Here is a 21,771-nt window from a genome sequence, read left to right as displayed (position 1 = left end):
GAAACAGAGAAAGAAGAAGGTGACATAGAGGTTCCCAACTTTCCGTCGGGCCTCCAAAGCCCAGAACCCCTCCCTGTCTTCAGCATTTACCTTCATCTTATTGCCCTACACCCGTTCATTTGAGTTGCCTGCTCTCTCCTCCGCTGAGCATCCTTTTTTACAGCTATTCTCCATCTCTTTGCCACCTGGCCCTCTCTCCCCTCCCTTCGTTCCTCGTTGCATCTGTTGTCTTTCCATCTTACACTCTACCCCCACCCCTTTCCCCCTTCCTCCCCGCCGGTGGTGACCGTACACCGACCGGATCACAGACTCTTGTTGTCAGTCACTTTCCCGGCGAACAGACGGCAGCAGCAACAGCAGCAGGCGGAGCGGAGACGGCAATCCCCCCACACGCACACATCTACCCCACCCCTTTCAAAAAACAAAAAAAAAAAACAAAAAACGGAGGCAGGAGGGGAACAAAACCTTGCGGGACACCTGTGCTGCTGGATTCCCTCTTTTGGGGCTTTCATGAACATTATTAGAAACCTAAATTCACACCCAGTTTTTGGGTTATGTGGACGAGCAGCGGAGATCAGTAAAACTGGGATGTAGACGCAGAAAAAAGCGGCCAAATCTGCTTCGATTGGACTGTGGCGAAGCCGTCGGCGGCACCACCAGTAGCACCAGCACCAGTATTGGTCGGTCGGCGGATGGAGATGCGTTGTGAAGGCGGAGGGATGATGATGATGATGATATAGCAGGTTGCTGCAGGGTCGTGCCGCATTGCCTGGCCGCCGCGAGCGACGCCGGGGAGTCGGTGATGCTGTCATCGTCATTGTGCCACAGAAAGAGAGAGAAAGAGAGGAGAGGCTCTGACATGGAGGGAAGCGGATGTCTGTCGACTCCGAGCTCAGGCCGCCCGGATCAGCAGGTTGGATGTACCGCCTGAAGGCTGGAGGACCTGATTCATGATATACATGGTGGGAAATTGTGATAAAGTTGAATTCTTTGTGGTGGAACTGATTTTTTTCTGTGCGCAAAAAGTGAATGGCCCATATGTTGATTATGCATCACAGGAGCATCATAGCAGCTGCGTGTGTGCCAGTTCAGGGTGGATTACGTCTACAGAGCAGCAGGCCTCCATCTGAAGTCAGCTACTGATCAGGAAAGCGTGAAGAAAACACTTCAGTATACTTTCTTACCCTGTTGCTGCTCCGGGGGTAACCATTTGTACTGGTGTTTCATTGGAAGCTGGTGTGGTGTGATCCCCCGTGGAGGGACAGCTGTTGCAAAAGATGACTCACTTACAGGCTGGTTTGTCTCCAGAGACCCTGGAGAAGGCCAAGGTAGAGCTGAAAGAAAACCCTGAGACTTTACACCAGGACATCCAGGAGGTCAGGGACATGATCATCACCAGACCGGACATCGGGTTCCTCAGGACAGACGATGCGTTTATCCTCAGATTCCTCCGAGCCAGGAAATTCAATCACTTTGAGGCGTTCCGGCTGCTGGCACAGTATTTTGAGTACAGACAGCAAAACCTAGACATGTTCAAGAACTTGAAAGCAACTGACCCGGGCATTAAGCAGGCCCTGAAGGATGGTTTCCCTGGCGTGCTCTCCAATCTGGACAGATATGGCAGGAAAATATTGGTCCTGTTCGCTGCCAACTGGGACCAGAGCAGGTAACAAAGAGGGGTTGTTATTAATGAGAAGAAAAAAGGGCTTTTGGAGAGTAGAAATCAGTGTTTTAATCTTTATAAAGTGGAGACTGGTTTATGGAACTGTCTATTCAGCACCACACAGCTGTTGTTTACTAGGAAACTACAAGAACTCTTTAACCAACTAAATAATCTTTATGGAAATATTAAAATAAAAGTATGAAATCCAAAATAATAAAAACACATGTAGCTAAATATCCATATATATCACCCGTACACTGTGTAAATGCTGAGCTCATTTCCTGGCAAGGATTTTAAGATGGGAGGACATTTAGTGAGGTGGCCCACTGATGTTGGACTAATTGGCTCAGGGTCAGCATTCCAGTTCATCCCAAAGGTGCTGTCTGGGCTGTGTCCAGTCACAGCACACTGTCTGCAGCGTGATGATGAAGCGTAATACCTTTTTTTTTTAATGAGGACTGAGAGGTAGCCTATCCCAAATCACAAATCACAGCCTCACACCAGAGGTCTGTGGACAGGGGGGAGGGTGTACAGTACAGTTTGTACTTATTTATAATTTATTTCAGCATAAACACACAATGTCAAATATTCTCAAGTCTGGCTGCATGGTTTTTAGTCTTTTTACCCAAGCTGGGGAAATGGCTCTGGTCACCTGGTCTACAGTTTTGCCCCAGACTTAAATATCCAAACAACTATAAAAAAAACAAAACAAAAACTGAGCTGTAATAGCTTAGCAGGCCATTGAAGATGTGACTGTATGTCTCCCTCAGGATGAACTGTTTTCAATTTGATTTCGATTTTGGTGATCAAATCTTTATTTTGTAGATACAACACAGGCAGAATTTTGTGTTCCTTGCAGTTTACTTTGGTTTATCACCAAATAATGTCAGGCAGTAAACTAAAGTTACACTGATCAGTTTTATTTTTGAATGTCTTTGACTGATATAAGATTTATACAGGCTCTGTTGCATTTATTGCTAAGTAACAAAGTTAGCATACTACTAATATGTTCAAACTAAACAGTGAATATATTCAGCATGTTTGCATGACTGTAAAGCAGAACCTTCCCATCCAGTAAAAAGCAGTTTAACAGACACCAAAAAGACTTTTATAGATGTCTGAAAAATACTAAAATTAGTTTTTACAGGCATTTTCTCACTTTGTTGACATGGCTACAAAAATGTTTACATCTAAATTTGGTTAAAATGGTACATCGTTCTCTGCAATCTCCTCAGCAGATTTAAACTGTTTCTCGGGGCCAGTAATAATTTTTTTAAGTTTGCTTATTTGAAGAAATAAAAAAGGCTAGGTGTGATCTGTATGTCTAAATAATGGTCTAAACCAAATTTAACCCAATTTTAGTTTCAGACCTTCGGTATAATCAACAGAGAATTACAGAGTGGGTAACCATGAGTTGATGAAAAGCTGATGTTAGGTTGAATTTAGTTCTTTGCAATGGCCATAAAATATATATTTTTTTCACCTTTCACTTTCCAAATAAGTTTAGTTTCAATGTATAAATACGTTTAAATGGCTGGTTGACCAGATTAAACCCAGAAAACAACACCCACGTCTCGTGTTCTGGGGCCTTGTCTTGTTATCTTATGACGCCTTGAAATGAAGTGTTGGTTTCTTGCATGTGTTTGTCACATCCTGTATTCATCTTATGCCTCATGTGCCCTATACTGTAAATCATCTCAAGACCTTTCAGGACCTGGCTTATTCACCCACTGTGGCTTATTTCAGGGGAAAATCTTTGTAATTACAACTATCAGATAGTAACAGGTTTAAATAGAACATGGTAAATGGACTGGTTCTTATATCGCGCTTTTCTACTCTACCGGAGCACTCAAAGCACTTTAGGCTTTAGATATGAATGTTTACGCTTTAGATAAAGTGGTGTCAGAGTACTTAATTCAGTAACATAGGGGCTGTTAGATACCCCTCATTACTCTGTGTTTATATCCTTACAATTGTAGTCAATAAAATAACAAATTAATGTAAAATTAAGTGCTGAAATTACATTTCCTCAACATTTTAGGGATGAATCTGCAGACAGCATTTGTGTATTTTTTTGTTATATTTTTTCTTTAGTCTGTATTACTGTCACTATTCATTCACAGAGTCTAGTGCTTTACTGTCTCATAAATAACAGCACAGACTGAGCCAGACTGGTTCAAGGCTAGAAACTTGACTCATATTAAAGCTCTAAGTTGCAGTTTATTTGGCTTCAATATAGAATCGGGCTTGTTTATTGTTTTGGATATAACCAGAATCTGTAGAGACGTCCACCATCTGTTCCATATGTCTGATTACACAACAAATAATTTACCGTGTATCTAATAAAAAACAAGGAAATAACAATAACCCGACAGATCTCGTTCGCTTTCGCATGACTTTGATCACATAAACTACACATAGTGTGATAAAACCTTTATGTTTTAGTGTGGTGTCAAGTAGAAAAAGTTTGCAAGTTTTAATTGCATTCATAAGATTAAAATAAAATAAATGATTGATCGCTCCTCTCTGAACATGAATCAGTTTGTGAAATCTGTCTGGGTGTTTCATGTTATGCTTTTGTTTCTGTCCAGTGCAGTTTAGAAAGACTTAAAAGCTATGTTGGATATTCTGGATATATTATTAGTAGTCTCAACTAGTAGACGCCTCAACTTGTGCCCGCAATTATGAAAAGGACATCTGTTTTGCTGCCTGATAAGCTAATTAAAAAGTACATTATCTGTAGACTAAGGCAATAGGTTTCTTGATAAGGAAGCAGAGAAAGATGAAGAGCGAGATAAGATAATGAAGGGCAACAACAAACAGGAAAAAAAGCACAAGTGTTAAATAGGTACGTGAAGCATCTGAGGTATCAGCTGGATGAAAACCCACAGGGATGGACGAAAGTAGCACCAGGGACCACACAGTCACCAATGACAGCAATTAAAATGTCCCTGAAAACACCCAGCAGATACATTTGAGCTTTTTCACAACCATTTTGTGGCACAAAGGAACTAAAGACCTATAATTAATTCATGACCAAATTAAATTGAGTGAAGGTTATCAATAAATTTTACTGACAAAGTTGTGTCAGGCTGATTCAGAGATACCGTCTACAGCTCTTTCATGAGATTTATGAATGAGGGCAGTTCAGTACTCTTGTCTTTTAACTGATTCAAGTAACATTTTTTATTTAATAAATTCTTTAGTCAATGTTAGCAAATGTCAAAGGCTTTATCAAAGTTTGTCATGAGCGAGTTTGATGTCCGCGGTGTTGACCCGTCTAATCAGAACTCAAACCAGAGATTTTTTTTTATCTTGCAATCAAATGCTGCAATAAATCCTCGAATTTGAGAAAGTGTAGCTGGGAGATGTTTGATATTTTCAACTTTTAACTTTACAAATGTCCTTCATCTCCTTAGCTCGTCAAACCGTCAATATATATACTTTTTTTCATTTCTCTTCATGACTGTAAAATCTGTTCTGCTATTTTGTTAAATTAAAAGCTATCTTACATTCGTCTCAGATACACGTTTGTGGACATACTGAGGGCTATCTTGCTGTCACTGGAATCTATGATAGAAGATCCCGAGCTGCAGGTCAACGGCTTCATCCTCATCATTGACTGGAGTAACTTCACCTTCAAGCAGGCATCCAAACTGACTCCCAGCATGCTGCGACTGGCGATTGAGGGACTACAGGTAAGGAGCTGGGTTGGATCTGACTCTGACTCCAGAGCTGCAGTTTGCATCCCGAAACATGAAAATGATTTATTTGATCCTGAACCAGAATTGTTCTTAAATCCTGTACGAAAAGCTTTAGTTTCATTTTGTTTCACACTTTACAATCATATCGAATGTCCTAATATGTTAGTGGCAAATTATTCTTATTTCCTGAATATATTTGACACTAGAGCAAAAAGTTAGCAACTTATACATCGATTAACATAGTAAATAGGATAAATATCCTATATTCTAAGCTTCTACAATTATAGTCTTGTCCCTGACCAACTTTATTTTCCCTCTTCTGTAAAATCGTAAGCTTTACTTTTCTCTAAAGTACTATTTTTGATTTTGCTACAGCACCGGAACAAACCTCCAGCCCTCTTTCCATCATCCTCTCTGCAGTCGAAATGTTCCACTTAGGAACAAGTCAAGCACCGTGTTAAAGCTGTGAGCTTCTTTAAATCGCATGAGGAAAAAAATAATGACATTTCCATTTTGATTACGCACTGCTGGGTATTTCTTCTTCTTCTTCTTCTTTTCAAGCCTCATTTGGCAGGTAGATGATGTAAAAAAAAGTGATTTTTACTGGTTGTCAGTTTGCTAATAAGAGGTGGTATTCCAGCTTTTATCGTGTAAACAGAGAAATGAAGTGAGATATGACATTTATATTAGTATAGTTACGATTTTTTTCATGGCATGAAAACGCATTAGTCTTCTTAGCCATCACAAACACCTTTAACGTTATTACTGAAATAGGTTACGGGAGAAAAGACTCACAGGCAGCATATAGCGCTGTCCTCGTGTCACTAGCCAAACCCGAGAGGAAAGGTCTTGCTTATTGCTGTGTTTGGGTGACAATTACTCGTGTTGTGGTGACATAAATCTGTCTGTAGTCACATTAGGGGATTTGTCTTCTTTATGGGGACAAAGTGCCCATAACATACATCAAAGTTTAAGATAAGGTTAGGACAAAGGGTTGGTAAGTAAGAGTTACTTCTGAATGAACTAAATGAAAGTCAATGTAATGTTCTCTGAAATCTTGGAAAAATTTGTGTGTGTGTGTGTGTGTGTACATAGATAAGGGAGGTTGTTATTGCTTTCTCGACATCTCTGTGAATCATCTGCCAATTTGTGTTGAGCCCCATTAGTCAAGTGAAATCTAAGGGGAAGTGTTTCTTGAGGGAAGTGTTGAGTGAGACGCAGCGTGGTCTGAGAAATTACCTGATATGTCTGTGATGGATACCAAAGTGTCACAACTGCATCGTTTGAGTTTTACACTTAATTTGGATCCTGTGGTTTTTTTCTTGCAAATTCCCTGAGGGTAAAACAAGCACGACAGAAGCTTTCCGTATACCTCTGTGAGAATAGAGTGTTTACCTTCCAAAAATCGAATGTTGCTGCTGATAAACAGGACCTGCATCAAACCCTCTTTTGAATATAAAGAAGGCTGAGAGTAATGACGGTTATCAAATTACCTTACCTTTGTAGTTGGTACTGTGTAAAAGGCCTCCATAGCAACAGCTGTTGTTGTTTGGTCCATAGGAGACTTGTTGGTCGTGTTACCTGTGATTTTAGGGGTTTGAGCATGATGACAATATATATGTTTCACTTCAGAGAGAAATAAAATGTAGAAATCATCCAGTGCTGTAATGACTGGTGACTTTTCGCAGCTACATTTTGAATGATTGAACCGGTGCTTCTGATATTCTGGAAACCAAGCCGAAAACAGAAGATTTTCTTTCAAATAATGACAGGAAACATTGATCAGTAACATGAAATTCTCACTGTATAATTTACACTCAGCGGACAGTTTGTTAAGTTCACCTTCCCAGATCTGCTTCAATTCTTCATGGCATAGATTCAAAAAAGTGTTGAGCCACATAAACGCTGGCTGCACATCCACAATGTGAATCTCCCATTTCACCACACCCTAAATGTGCTCTGTTGGATTGAGATCTAGTGACAGTGAGTTTGAGTACAGCAAACTCATTGTCAGGCACAACCAGTTTGAGATGATCTGACCTTTATGACATGTTGTGTTATCCTGCTGAAAGCAGCTGTCATAAGATGGGTACAGTGTGGTCAGAAGGGATGGAAACAGTCAGCAAAAATACTGAGGTAGGCTGTGACATTTAAACAATGCTCAGGTGGTGCAAAGGGCCCAAAATGTGCCAAGATCCAACATCAGAACTGGGCAGGATGGGTCCATGCTTTCATGTTGTTTAGACCACAGTCTGACTACCATCCAAATGTCAGCAGAAATCAAAACTTCTCAGACCTGACAATGTTTTTCCAAGCTTCTCTCATCCAGTGTTGGTGACCCAGTGTTGCAGCTTGAGTTTCCTGTTCATAACTGATACGTGTGATGGTGTGGACTTTACTGCTGTAGCTCATCTTCTTAGAGGTTTGATGTGTTGTATGTTAAAAGATGCTCTTCTGGTTGTGATGAGTGGTTATTTGAGTTACTGTTGCCCTCTTATCAGCTTATAACAGTCTGAACAGTCTGAACTGTTTACATGCCTAAAAGCATTTTGTAACTGTTGTGTGTATTTACGTGTATATTAGGGTGGTTAGGGTTGCAGTGGTCTGGTAATGTTAATATCATGGCTTTGTACCAAATTATACAGAATTGTACACTTTTTTGTATCATTATACACATTATAATGATAGAATTAATTAATTAATTATCATTTACCCTTTGCTTTTTCTTATGAATTATGTGTTGGAGATAGTCTCAGGGTTCACTGGTCAGTTGTTTGGTCAACATACTTCCATCTGGCCAAATTCTCATTGGTCTAAATATAGGTGACTAGTCTTATTGTCACTAGTTGGCAAAATCCTGCTATTTTGCAAACTAATCAGCAATTCTTCTTAGAAGAGACTGAACTATGCTCCCTAAAGTCACATTTCTACTAATCCCCACAAAGACAAAGACGTTAGCAAAGTGCATTTCTTCTTTAGCCGGATACTTTGATGCTCCTTTCCACCTCCTCCACTTTCTGTAAACATTAGTTTTCTGCTGTCAGCACACAGTTGATGTGGTATGTTGGTGAGGGAAAAATCCTCCCTTTTTTCAAGGGGAGGAAATAACTGTAGACTCAAGCCAGTGCATCACTGTGATGAGTCCATACATAACACATTTCTGACGGCTCTCCAGACACAGATTAGAGCCTGAATTATTGATGGGAGCTATTAGCTGAGCCCTGAGTCATTCCTAACTGTGCGACTGCTTGGCCGAATGGATGTTCATCGCTTGGTGCAGAAAACAACGAAAATAGGTGCGATAAGGTGGTTTAATTGGTTTTACTTTGAGAAATAAAATGCAAAAGGAAAAACTAGACACTGAAATCGAAATGGCTGTGGTGATCAATTCAGTCTTATTTTTCTCAGGATATGAAAAGAAGAATATAATTTCTGATGGCCTATGGCCTTTACTTTCCTATTGTCAGCATTTTTTTTTAATTACCGCAAATGCCATAAAGTACCAATGTATCCTGCGAACAGTTATTGTGTTTGTGCATGTGTCCCGTGCCTCATATGCTTTATTTCTTTGTCCCACTGAGCTACATTAAAGCCTAAACAATATTAAAAAATCCATCATTGTGCCACCTTAATTAATATGTTCCTGAATAACACGAGTACACTCTTACACTTGTTTGTTTTGACTCAGTCACACAAACAAACGCTGTCCTGGTGTGTTGAATATTAATTGGAGCCACAAATACATATTAGTTCACAGCTAAAAATACATAGGACCCTACACACGTAGTTTTCTCTGTTTTTGTAAATTTTGCTAAATGATAATAAGGAGAATACACATACCACTACTTAAAACCTGAACTACATACTTTTCTTGTTTAAAAGTCAGAAGACTCCAGTATACTCGGAGCAGAGGGCCTTTTAAATGAACCCAAATTCAAAAGCTAATAAAGGATCGTGCTGCAAGTTAGGTGCATATAAATTGCATTTGTGGCACAATTTTCCCCAAATAATAATTTTTAATCCAAATAAACACCTAGGAAATGCATTAAATATTACATTTCAGCCTCTGTACAGCAGAATTAAGCCTGAATCATTCCCACACACTCAGAGAGAGATCTGAATACTGTTAAACAGTCAGTGAGTCACTTCAGTCTGAGCAGGTTTGGTTGTGAATCTTTAAACCATTAAGTGCACTGAAAGCAGCTGACTCACACTAATGTACGGAGCTTTTTTGGGTGTGAGAATTTGAAGTAGTTTCAGGCTGATTTATGGTAAATGGTAAATGGCCTGTATTTGTATAGCGCTTTTCTAGTCCCTAAGGACCCCAAAGCGCTTTACACAACCTGTCATCCACCCATTCACACACACATTCACACACTGGTGATGGCAAGCTACATTGTAGCCACAGCCACCCTGGGGCGCACTGACAGAGGCGAGGCTGCCGGACACTGGCGCCACCGGGCCCTCTGACCACCACCAGTAGGCAACGGGTGAAGTGTCTTGCCCAAGGACACAACAACCGAGACTGTCCAAGCCGGGGCTCGAACCGGCAACCTTCCGATTACAAGGCGAACTCCCAACTCTTGAGCCACGATCGCCCCAAATTTACACCAAATGCATCCCTGAGTTAAACTTTTCTGCACGTCAGCAACTTCATACGCTGCTGTCCATGTTTCTCTTTGTTTCTAAAGACTTTTCAGTTCGTTCTGCAGGATTTTCTGACGTCGATATGAACTGACACCAACGAGACATGTAAAAGCAGCTACAAGCATGCAGTATCATTAGTGTTTTAGAGGAACTGTTATCAATCTCAAAACCAAAAGGGGTGAACGTTTGTTTATTTTAGGTTTTGGTTAATCTCTTGTTTTTCTTGCATGGTTTTCAGTAGTGCTGTGACCACAATTCACTGCATGTTCCACACTTCCTTCCTATCAGCTGAAAAACAGGCTGAATATGTAACTACGGCAAATCAATTCCACTTACCTTGAAATTAATTCAAATTGAGCTTGACAGTTGAGTTTGCCTTTCGGTGGATAAATAATCTTAACCATCCCAAAATAAGCTAGTTTGACATTCTTGAATTGGTGCTCAAACTGCTTCGTCTGTGCTTTAAAGTTTGTCATGGCAACCCTGATAGTGTTAGTTTTAAGGAAATAGCATGTAGGCCACATGCAGTGGGATCCAAATTTGTAGCTCAGTATTGTGAACAGATCACAGAAGAAGCAAGTCTGGATCCCTGCTGGGGCCCCTTCGAGGGCTCTGTGTTCATTTTTATATCTGCAAATACACGACTGATTGTGTTTTTCTGAGGATTATCTTTTGGGCTTTTATTTATTTTTTTATTATTTTTCTCTGTAAGTGCAAATCCAAGACGCACACAGGAAATATGGGGGGACAGCGATAGTGATGGGGTCATTTATTCTGTCTTACTCCATGACCCATTATCACTGACTGTTAAAGAGAATAAACAACATACTCTCTGCTTTGTTGTGATTGTGTGGAGGATCATGCTAGCCATTAAGGGTTTATCAGCATGACTGCACAAATATGATCAGCAAATTCAACGTTTCTGCCAGTTCTTTACAAACCACGTTCCAGGCTTAAGTTGACCCCCTGCTGGGTCTTTGACTGGAGATTTATATTTTCTTAGCCTAAAGCTATAACCGTTAAGTTAGCTAATTAATCCCGCTCCTGTTTTTTTTTTTTCAACATTAACAACAAAAAAAACCTAAACCAATGTGTATACTGTCTTTAGCTATTATGTGTCCACTTCTGTCCAATGATTAAGACAGCCTATCTCGTTCATTGATGAATGCTAACAACATTATAAGCCTTTATGGTATTCTATGAATGGCTGTAAGAAATGAAGTATACCCAATTTCAGTTACATGTAGATCCACTTTGAGCAGGAATAATTTGAAGTAACTGTGCTCTGTATGACTGTTCATAAACAATGATGCTCATAAACATCACTGTTTATGAGCATTTGTTTACACAGCTTTCATCTGGGCGTTTAATTTGGGTTGAGGTCTAGATTTTGACTGAACCTTTGCAACACCTTCATTCTCAGTTTGGGCCAAGCTGCCTGACAGATGACCTCATATTTCACTCTAGAATACTTTAGGATACAGAGGAGGTCATAGTTGGCTGTCCTGTGCTTGGCAGCTGGTACGAGGTGTTTGCGTTGATATGTTGTGTTCGGTTTTTGCCAAATGTGGCACAGCATCGCTAAACAACTTCACTTTGGTTTATAGGCTCACCGTGTTGACATAAGACACGATGCTGCTGCAGTATGTTTAAACCCAAGAAAGTGGCATTGCATCAGTGTACTCATGTGGTACTCTGATGCAGCACATCCTTTTCATCTGCTCCTGTCTTTCCCTTCTAAAACGTTTGGTCAGCTGACCTGTCAGACATTAGTTTATGTAACACGTAATACCTCTTTTCCACCCACAGTTGGTCCCAACTTTTGGCCTTTTTTTGGTGATGTTGTGTTTAGACCAGCTTTTTGGTACCTTCAGGTGGAAATGAATGGGATTCATTCTAGATTTGGCAGTGGCATGATCTTAAATCAATGAACGGCCCTTTAAGAGCCATCAGTTAGAAACTCTAACATGATGAAAATATGAGTAAGGCAGTGGCTCATTTTGAAGGCGCACCAAACTAGCTCCTGGTCGAGAATCAAACCAGAGTGTTAAACACCAGTTTAGGTATGTTATAGAAAAAAGCCTGGATCCTAAAACAGTGTGTCTCAGGCAGTTCAGCAGCAGTTAGACAGTGAGTATCTCCTTTTATACAAACTTTGCAAAATGTTTTATGTGCACAAAAAGCGTGACACAATAAAGGAAACAAAAACAGCAGAAAGTTGATATAATGGACACTTTTAAAGAAGCATGGCCGTAAGTCTCTGAGATTTCTTGTCATTGTGGTTTGCAGATTTTGAAGTCTAAAGGTTTGGAATACATGTGTGAAATATCTTCTTCAGTGATTGTAGATCTTATGTTGTGTGTCTTCTACCATCTTTTTTCTTACACACCTAGAAAAACAATCCTTCCAGTTGTGTTTTTTTTTAATGTTTTTATTTGTTTGCCCTGCTTACCGATTTATGTCAGAACACAGTCAACGGGGCAAGAGTTCTGAGTTAGTATCTGATGCAACAGCGTTTGTGTCCTTAAGCTGAACTTCTCTGCAGTCTTTGTTTAATGTGCTGCTTCATTGTTTGCTGCAGACAGATGGTGCTCTTTGGGATTTGTGTTCCTATGCCTATAAGAACATACAACACAGTTCATGACTGATTTACTCGACTGTGTGAAGCACTACCTTCCACTTACATTTCTTTGTGTGTAAATTAGATTACATTCAAGTGTCATAAGAAACACAGGAGGTAATAAAGTGTGCGCAAAATGGGATTCAAACCCATCCTGACATAATCCTCCAGGATTACAGTGTTACAGAGGGATTAGAGCTGTGTGGTACTGTGTGGTTCTTTAAGGGTGTTCTTCTCAAAAGTATGATTTAAAGTAATATATGAACAGGTTTTACATGAAAAAACAGTTCAAGAAAAGTCATACAAATGACTTTAGAGATTTTTAAGGCAGGTTAAAAAACAGAGGAACATTGAAAAATCTTAAAACAAGAAAAGCATTAAACATTTAGTTGTGGACACACTACCACTAAAGTAAGAAATTATATTTTCTTAGCTCTTCATCTTGTTGACAGATTTTATTGTCTACACTGACATTATTTCTGTGTCATGAGTGTAACATGTTGTATCATACAGTGGACTGCAGCAGCTTCTCATGCTGTCTTGTTCCTGAGGTTTAGATTTGTGAATCACCTCGTTAACGTGATCTGTCACAGTCTGACGCCATCTGACCTCAGATCAACTACCTGCCACTCACTGTAATGAATGAGCTGTCCTGAATCTGATGGGTAACCGACTGTGCAGTCGCTGACAGTCAGTGGACTCAATCTTGCAGCTTCATGTGTTTAAGCTGCATTCAAGGATGCAGCGTTTAACTTTAATGTCCTAAAAATCATGTGAAAAGCAGTGATATTCTGTCTGTGTGCGGAACTTGGCTCAGATTTACAGATCAGCTGGAAGGACTGCGTTATTTAGATTTTGTCCATCGCACAGTTTATGTTTTGTTTTTTATGGGGGGGGGGGGGGGGGGTGTTAGGAAATCCAATGGTTGCTCTCATTTTGTGTTTTTAGCAGAAAGCGTAATGAGATTCTGCTTCCATTAAATAATTAAAGCCAAATGGAGTAGCAGCTTTCTCTCCACAAACAAAGTGCATCACAGCAAAGCTGCGCGCCAACATCCTGCTATTCTTAAATCTATATATTCTATATATTTCTGTAATGCTTTTATATGTGTGCCATCAGTTCTGTCTACATTACTATGTCACTATATATGATCCAATTTCTGAAAATCGATTGAGTACACCAAAGAGCTGTGTTACTATATGATAGAATTTCTAGCCATTTTTCAGTTTACAAACTGCTTCACACGACCTCCCTCCAAGCTGAAAGCTGAACGCTGACACTGGTTTGGATGTAGCCTTGTAAAATAAATATTATTAAGGTTTGTGAGTATAAATGGATAGATTTACAGTACAAGGTCAGGTGCCAGGTGTCCATTCGTGCATTTCTCCTAAATATATTAGTTAGATTTTAGTAAAACTTCCATACAACGATCACCAAATGAGTCTTCACCCAAACTGCGCATGAGGTTAAACTCAGTGTCATATCGATCAGTTTGTGGGTAATTTTTCTTTTTCACAGAAACTGACTATTGTTCAGATTCTAGTGAAACCAGATGAATTTGTCCTGAATATGAATGTTTGGGATCTCATCTCTTCTCCATGGATTTTAATTTTCATTAGTTTGAGATCCAACCAATGACAAGAAAGATCAAACATTTCTTAAAACTTTCTTAACTTTCTACACGAGCTGCTTCATGCATTACAATAGCCTGTGTCACCGATGTTCCGGTTTCTTCTTTTGGATCGTGTAACATATGCAATGAGAAAAGAGACATTATGCCAAATATCTCAGCCAATCAAAAATACATTAAATTCTGCTTATTGGTTGGGCATCATAAACGCTACCTGTATTTTTATCCACTGGGGTTAGGTTGTTTGCCAGACCCAATAATCTATTTTGTATCACTTCTTGCTGTTCTTCTGTCCTATTCAGGTTTTTATTTATGGATCTCAGGATGTGCAAGCTCACCCATAATCAATAAGCTCCTGACTGACTCAGCCTTTTTCTCTGTAAAAATTAAATAATATACAATGGATATGAGTTTCCAAATGTGCAGTATTATATCAGTCAGGATGTCTAAAATATATCATCTTGAAAATCTGCAATACCATCATATTTTTTTTCAGGGATGAATGAGCTGCCAATTCATTCCTGGTCCTTATTTTTTATTTATTTATTTTTTTTCTGAATGCAAAATCAGTGCAACACTACATACGAGTTTCAATATTTCTTACTGTAAGGTAATCATTTCACATCTTAATGCCTTTAATAATTAATTAGGTAAGTGAATGAAAATTGATAGATGGATAATTTTCTTTCTCTTTATCTTAAGTAACCATTGCTTACATACAAAAATAAAATGGATAAATAAAATGAATTGGAAAAAAATAAAAATACTATATATACATTAAATTATTTGATTTTTATCCATATATTTCAATGTTTTTCTAGTCAAAACTTTTAACAAAACAAAATCCAAATCCAAAGGCCAGTCAGATGCTATTGGCAACAGAAGGTAGCACTTTCTCTAAGAACACTGTTAAATAACCAACATTAAATGATCATATTTTCCTATTAAGTCTTAATTTGCCAGATCAGATCGGTACTTATACATTTTGAGAATGAGGAACATAAAATAGTGGATTGTGTATTTGCTGATTCTATCCTAACACTAATATGTAATGGTAATAGATTATTTACATGATACTTTGTAGAGACACTCATAGTCCCCAGAGGATTAATCACAGCTTTTCATTTCACTGTTTGTAAGATTGCAAAAGCTGTAAATATTTTATATTTGATTCGCATCATTAAACCATCAGTAGTTCTGCTGCCCGTCTCCACCTCCTCAAACCCTTTTACTTTTGTTTTCTTTGCCCTCCCCCCTAAATCTTCAGCAACATCATCATCCTCCCCCTTATCTTTGTCCCTTTTCACTCAATTCAGCCACTCCAACATTGTGCAGCGGGGACAATAGTGGCAGAGCAGTTTTAATGTTGTCACAGCAGACAGAGCATTCAAGCCACACTGAGGTAATCGCTCGTTTTGTTTAAAAATGACCTCAGCCATTACACTAAATCACAACAGTTCGTCATTAATCAGTGTTTTCTATAGAAACAAAATGAAGTCCGAACAATTCATTGCTCTCCGCTTTAAAATGCCTCACCCTCCTCTCAACCTCAAAGAAGCATCGTCATCATCATCATCCTCTTTGTCAGCAGCCAGTTGAATGCTACAGTGTTTCACCTTACCCCCCTCTTCCTCCGTTCTTCCTCCGCCCTCCGCGGCTCCCTCCCTGCTACATCCCACCCTTGCTGCGTTGCCACGGCAACATGTCGGACTGCCTCGCTATCTGCTCTGCCCTCTCCTCCAGATGGGCTCCCTTTTGTTGTGCGTCTGAGTGTTCGTGTGTGTGCTGAGACAGAAACACATTTCTCCATCTTCGTTTTCTTTCTTCCGCGGATGCTCACAGGCACTTGAGTGTCAGTGAGTGCGCCACAAAATGCTGTAAACGAATTATGTGCTATATGAAGACACCATGTTTAATGTATTATTAAATGTTCCAGAATACACTAAATATTCACTAGCTACACATGCATACTGTTTCAAAAACAGCATAAAGACGTACTCCCTTTGTTTTATCTATTTGAGCTGAATCTCGTGGGTGTTCATGCTGATATTTTTCTTTTTTCAATGAAACGTTTTAACAGACATTAAAGGAATTTGTTATTTTCCAAACAATCCCATCAGGATTAACTTCCAAAACAATCATGATCACTTCTACTCCAGCCTAAGGTGTCTTTCGTGAGACCATGTTGGTGTCCATATGTCCATTTGAGCCTATTTTGGCTAAACAGAGAGAACAACTGCTGGAATTCAGACAAAGTTGAGGCTACAGAGGCGCACTTGTGGGAGTCCTCCAAAAGACAGACCACTCAGTTGTGATAAAGGCATAGGCTGGTTTAAAAGCGGGCTTGAACAGGAAAAGAGGTGTAACTGGGCTTCAACTCAGAGAGGAAGAAGTGTTAAAAAGGCATTTAGAAAAAAAAAGAAAGAATGAGAAAACAGGCCGTGCCTTCATTGGACTTCTTTTTCTGTTTCACTCCTTTGTCTGTTATGATGTCTGTCTTGTTAATGGCAAGGACTATACAAAAACAAACAAAAGCAGCCCACATTACCATCTGTTCTGCATATTTTCAACATTTTCCCACAAGAAACATCAGACAGCTACAACATGTGAATGTGGGAATGTGGGATTTCAGTAGTGACGAGTCTTTTCAGGGTACTTCGGATCAAGACCTGACAATGTTATGGCTCAGTCACACTAGAGAAAAGATAGGGCAGCAACCTTCTTGGCAGTTGGAAAAATTGGTGGTTGTCTTGGGATTGCACTATTTTTTTTTTTTTTTAAATTTGCCTATCTACAGTAAGTAGCTGGTGTTTGCATAGGTCACTAGAAAGGTGTACAATGACTTTATGTGTAAATGGCTTGAACCAAAATTCAGAGTTTTCTGTGTCATGAATGTGGCTCTCTTTATTTCCTGGCTAAATCACTATGGTAATTTATGCTGAACACATCACCTGGTTGGTAGCCGGTTATCTTCAGTTTGAAATTGAGGGCAAATGACACATTTTCACAGATTTTTTCATTTACAGCATGTAAATTACATGATGTGTTTTATATGTGCAACTTGTTAAGCCGTACCTTACTAACATTACAAATGAAGCCCAGATGTCACAGCAGCCTATTGTCACTGGAGTTGTTACGTTTATTTATTCATTTGCAGTAAATGTATAAATGTTGTCAACCTTGATTCTGCTGCTAAATCTCTTTTACGCTGCTGGAATTGTAGCTACTGGAACACACACCAAGAATTCCTGTTCATTCAATAAAATTGATTTCACTTTGCTCTGCCAACAAACTAACGATATTTTCATATATCTTTTATTAGACTATGGGACAGTAAAATTTTACTGTTTGAGCAGTTTAAAGTTTCAGAGCTCTAATGTCGCGCCTTCATCTTTGAAATAACCAGCAGCACTGAGAGCACACTCTGCATTAAAATAATTAACTTGAATAAAAATCAAGATTAATCCCAAGATTAATGACATCTGAATGTGTCTCTGATTGGATGACACACTCAGAGGGTCTCATTTTCTGTGTAAGAAAAGTCATGTGACCTGGGAAATTCCCACTTTTTATGTCAGCACACAGAGCCTGAGGAGGCAACCCAGTTCAAAAGAAAGTGGACATTGTAATGCCCATTATCTCCCACTGGAGTTTTAACGAAAGCCTAACTGTGTTGAACTTCCTTCATAATATACCTCTCTGATGGGAGATCGTGATGTGACTTGGACTGACCTCAAATAAATCTCAGACAGATTGATGTGTAATGTCGACAGACTGCCAGCAATCAATGTTGCAATCAGTCCAGGAAGTTGGTGATATCTGCAACAGGGGACAAAACTCAACTCGTTGCAAATGCATCGTATTCTTGTTATATTCATACATAAGCATCATTTTGCAGTTAAATTCTCCTCCTACAGAAACTATGTCTCTATTTGTGGAGGAATTTCAATTTTTGTTTCAAGTTACAAGATTGTGGCTGAATTCTAAATTAAAATAGTTTAATAATAGTTCACAGTAACGTCAGCCAATCATGACTTTGACTGGTTACAGATACGATCCCCATCTCCAAAGCAACCATTTCAAAGGCAACACGACCTCAAGTGCATTTTACACAGTCACATATACACATATGACTCTGTGTCCAAACACTAACTTTCCTAGTTTGACTGTTGCATCAGAGACAAACACATCAGTCACCTCTGTGGGCTAAACACACAGTGACACTAGGCAGCAAACACTCCCTTTGAACGACAAAGAAACCTTTGACCGAACCAGAATCAGTAAATCTGGCTTGACTGGTTCTGGTAAATGGAGAACAGACTTAGTAAAATAAGAGCAAACAAAAACGTTTTCAGTAAATTATTTCAGCTTGTAAAAGTATGTGTATATCTTTAACCATGTTTATTTTTTGACAAAATATGCAATAGTGACACACTTTTATCCCCCAAGCCTGCATATCTGCAGATATTTAGACCACATTAACATATACAGTAGAGTATCGTTCCAGTAAGCAAGGTCTCTGTGGATATAGCGCATTAGCATTGTTATGTAACATGTAGAGCTCTGCAGAATAACTGGGTCTCCTGAAAATTGTGCCAACACTGGCTGCAGAAAATTCCCGAGATTAATGTTGACCTACTGTATATTTTGTGAAGCGGCTTAAAATGTATGAAAACACTTTGTTTCTTCATTAGAAGTAATCGTCTGTAAAATATCACTTTATTATGATTGGGAAGAAGTCTATCTCAGGACATTAATTCCACTCTACTGATTTATAATCCTCCTGCTTTTCTCCATCGCCATGAAGTGTAATAAAAAGGTTACGAGACAGCCTGTAATTTATCTTTTTTTATCTAAAGCAGTGTAATCGGGACATCCAGTTTAAATTCATTTTCCATTTATAAGGTGGAAAAACTGGTTAACTTTAAATGGAATCAAAGAATTTTTTGTCTTGCATTATATTAGGAATCAGATACTTGATAGGCAGTTTGCCAACAATCACCATGCCTTGTAAATGTCACTATCCTGTCGTTTCAGTCTGCAAGAAGGAAATTGAGACAGTTTTTAGCGAACAAAGAAGCTTCTGACCAGGTTTTTCTTTGTAAGTAACGCTGTATTGATTGAGATTGTCCTTTCTGCCCGTTATCTCTGAAATGCAGATGGATGAAGACAGCAGCTATCTGACCAAATGCTCTCCCACTTCAATAAAATAAGCTACACTGAGTTTGGCTGCTATAAGCTTTTGATAATTTGAAGAAAATCTGCCAATAGCTGGTATTCTCTGCCAATATTCTAGATCACATTCAGTCTTTGAAATTGAATGTGCAGCAGCATTGGTCCCTTTGTTCATACACTTGAAAAGAATGATTTAAGTGCCTATTTGACTGTGAAATCTCCAAAGCACTGAATGCTTCGCATGTCAGCGTCGAACATGTGACTAGTTAAAGTAATAGTTGGATACATTTCAGAAGCATGTTAGTCTGCACAGCCAAGATGTTATAGTATTTAGCTGCCCTGTGTTAACTGGTAAATTTCAAATCTTTTGAAGTCACACATACACTTTAGAATTAGATTTTTTTTTTCTATGGAACCTCTATACAGTATATTTAATTTTTATGTATGAAAGACAGACATTGAAATGATAGAAAAGTCACAACGCCTCTTCGTCTTTTAGCAAAACCGACTTAATCTCATGTCACACCAAAATGGCAGTTAAGGAGTCGAAAACAACATTAAGAGCTTCTGGGGCGAAACATAGAAAACCAGAACTTGTTTCATCTTCGCACATGAAGAAATGTTAATTTGATTTTCAGTACAGAAGCATAATATTTGTTTTACAGACTCCAGGCAAGAAAGGCAATGTGGTTTCTTTTAGCCACATATTCGTGATATATTATTTGGATCAGGATGATGACAGGTCGAATTTGCCATTTATACTTTTGTGTTTGTTTTCATGCAAGTCACAGAATATTAACATTAAGACCACATGTTTCTAAAATGACTAACTTAAACTAATGATAGCACTAATACCAAGGCTAAATTTCTTAGAAGTTTGATTTTCTTTAACTGCTAATTTACATTCGTATTTGTATTCCTGGCCTGTTCTCAGGCAGTTTTGCATGATTCACAGTTACAATAATCGAATCTAATACCAGGCTTTGGTACAGCCAAGGCAGCTAGTTTTGGACAGACGAGGAACCGAGGGTCAGATCAAATCTGGAGATCTGGATTACAGTTTGTTATCTGAAATGACTCACATTGAAAACTGGAGCCATTGTGGCTATTGTGGGTGTGTGGGTCATGCTGACTTTGTAGCTCCATGCCTGCTGTGTTCAGAGAACTGAAGAATGGCAGAATGGAAAATTGGCACATCCTGGAAACAAGCACCGCCTATTGCCTTCAGACACAGAAATCAGTCACTTTGCTCAGGGAATTTGATATTGGGCAACCATTACCCTTTTTTTTTTTATTTCTATACATATGATTCAAGATACTGTTTAATGTCAACTGAAACTCAAAGAAAACATGTACAGTATCGGCATTCACAAAAACAAATACAACAACAAGAATGCAGTTTTTCTTCCAGTTTCACTTCTGGTAAGCTTCTGACTATGGATTTGAACTGTGTTTTATTGATTTTTTTAATGTTTTTATATAAATGCAAATGCAGACAGCAGCTTTGGGTTGCACCCCTAATATCCAGGGACTCAATGAAGATTAGCAGTTTGCATGATGCAGTGGTGAACCAGGAAGGATAGGCAAAATCAGCCCTCTGCTGCTACGTCTCACTCTCCTCTGCCCTTCGTCTGTTTGGCAGGAAGACGAGATCTGTTGAGCTTCAGCCCACAATTTAGACACTCAGGTCAACTCCACCGAACACACACACAAACAGCGAGTGAGAGAGAGAGACCAGGGGCAGAAACCTGGCAGTGCTAAGAAGTCCTCTAGCAGATTTTTAAAAAAGAGCTTACCATTTGCTTGTTCCTTTGTGAACTCCAGCCAATTCAGAAACAAACCTCCTTTATTATCACATAACATAGACTAAAGCACCACTGTGAAGGATGGATTTGAATGTTCAGGGTCATTAACCTGTCAATTTAGCAAAGACCTGATATGACAGAGAAAATTCACAGGAGGCGGAATTAAAATATATAGAGAGATTTAAATACATTTCTGATCTCTCTGTTGGGGAAAAATTTAATTTCTCTCTCAGAGCTCCTGAGTGGAGTTGGCAGTATATCCTGCTGAGAGTTTAATTGGTGTAACCTTTCCTCTCAGTCTCAATTTTGTGCAGGAAATAAGCTATAAGGTTACTTTAGATACCTGGGACACTTTGTCAGTGTTCATTGCCTCATTATATTTTTCAAGCCTCTGGTCTTTTTACATAAACTGAAGAATCTTTATAATTAGGAATGATTTATATATATGTAAATGCTATATTTTGGCATAAATTGCTGCTCTTCTCGAAGATGTGCATTAACAGCCTTTTACTTGCAATTTGCTCTGT

General features: G+C 39.0%; 1 protein-coding gene across 3 annotated transcripts in view; it reads left to right on the top strand.

The window, feature by feature from the left end:
* Window positions 1-206: 206 nt before the first annotated feature.
* The window catches only part of LOC101470189 (clavesin-2), a 58,929-nt gene continuing 37,364 nt past the window's right edge, over window positions 207-21,771 (top strand). For 2 of the 3 annotated variants that reach the window (XR_013093195.1, XM_004568404.3), the window contains exons 1-2: window positions 207-1,666; window positions 5,187-5,361. Coding sequence is in view for 2 of the 3 variants with exons in the window: in XM_004568404.3 (XP_004568461.1) it covers window positions 1,278-1,666; window positions 5,187-5,361 (564 nt within the window). In the remaining variant the exon portion in view is untranslated. The remainder of the gene's footprint in view (window positions 1,667-5,186; window positions 5,362-21,771) is intronic. The other variant, XM_076874132.1, reaches the window with a different exon arrangement.

This window comes from Maylandia zebra, linkage group LG15 (genome assembly GCF_041146795.1).
Source record: "Maylandia zebra isolate NMK-2024a linkage group LG15, Mzebra_GT3a, whole genome shotgun sequence".
Lineage (NCBI taxonomy): Eukaryota > Metazoa > Chordata > Actinopteri > Cichliformes > Cichlidae > Maylandia > Maylandia zebra.
Note: the sequence above shows the minus strand (reverse complement) of the source record. Positions and strands in the feature narration are given on the sequence as shown.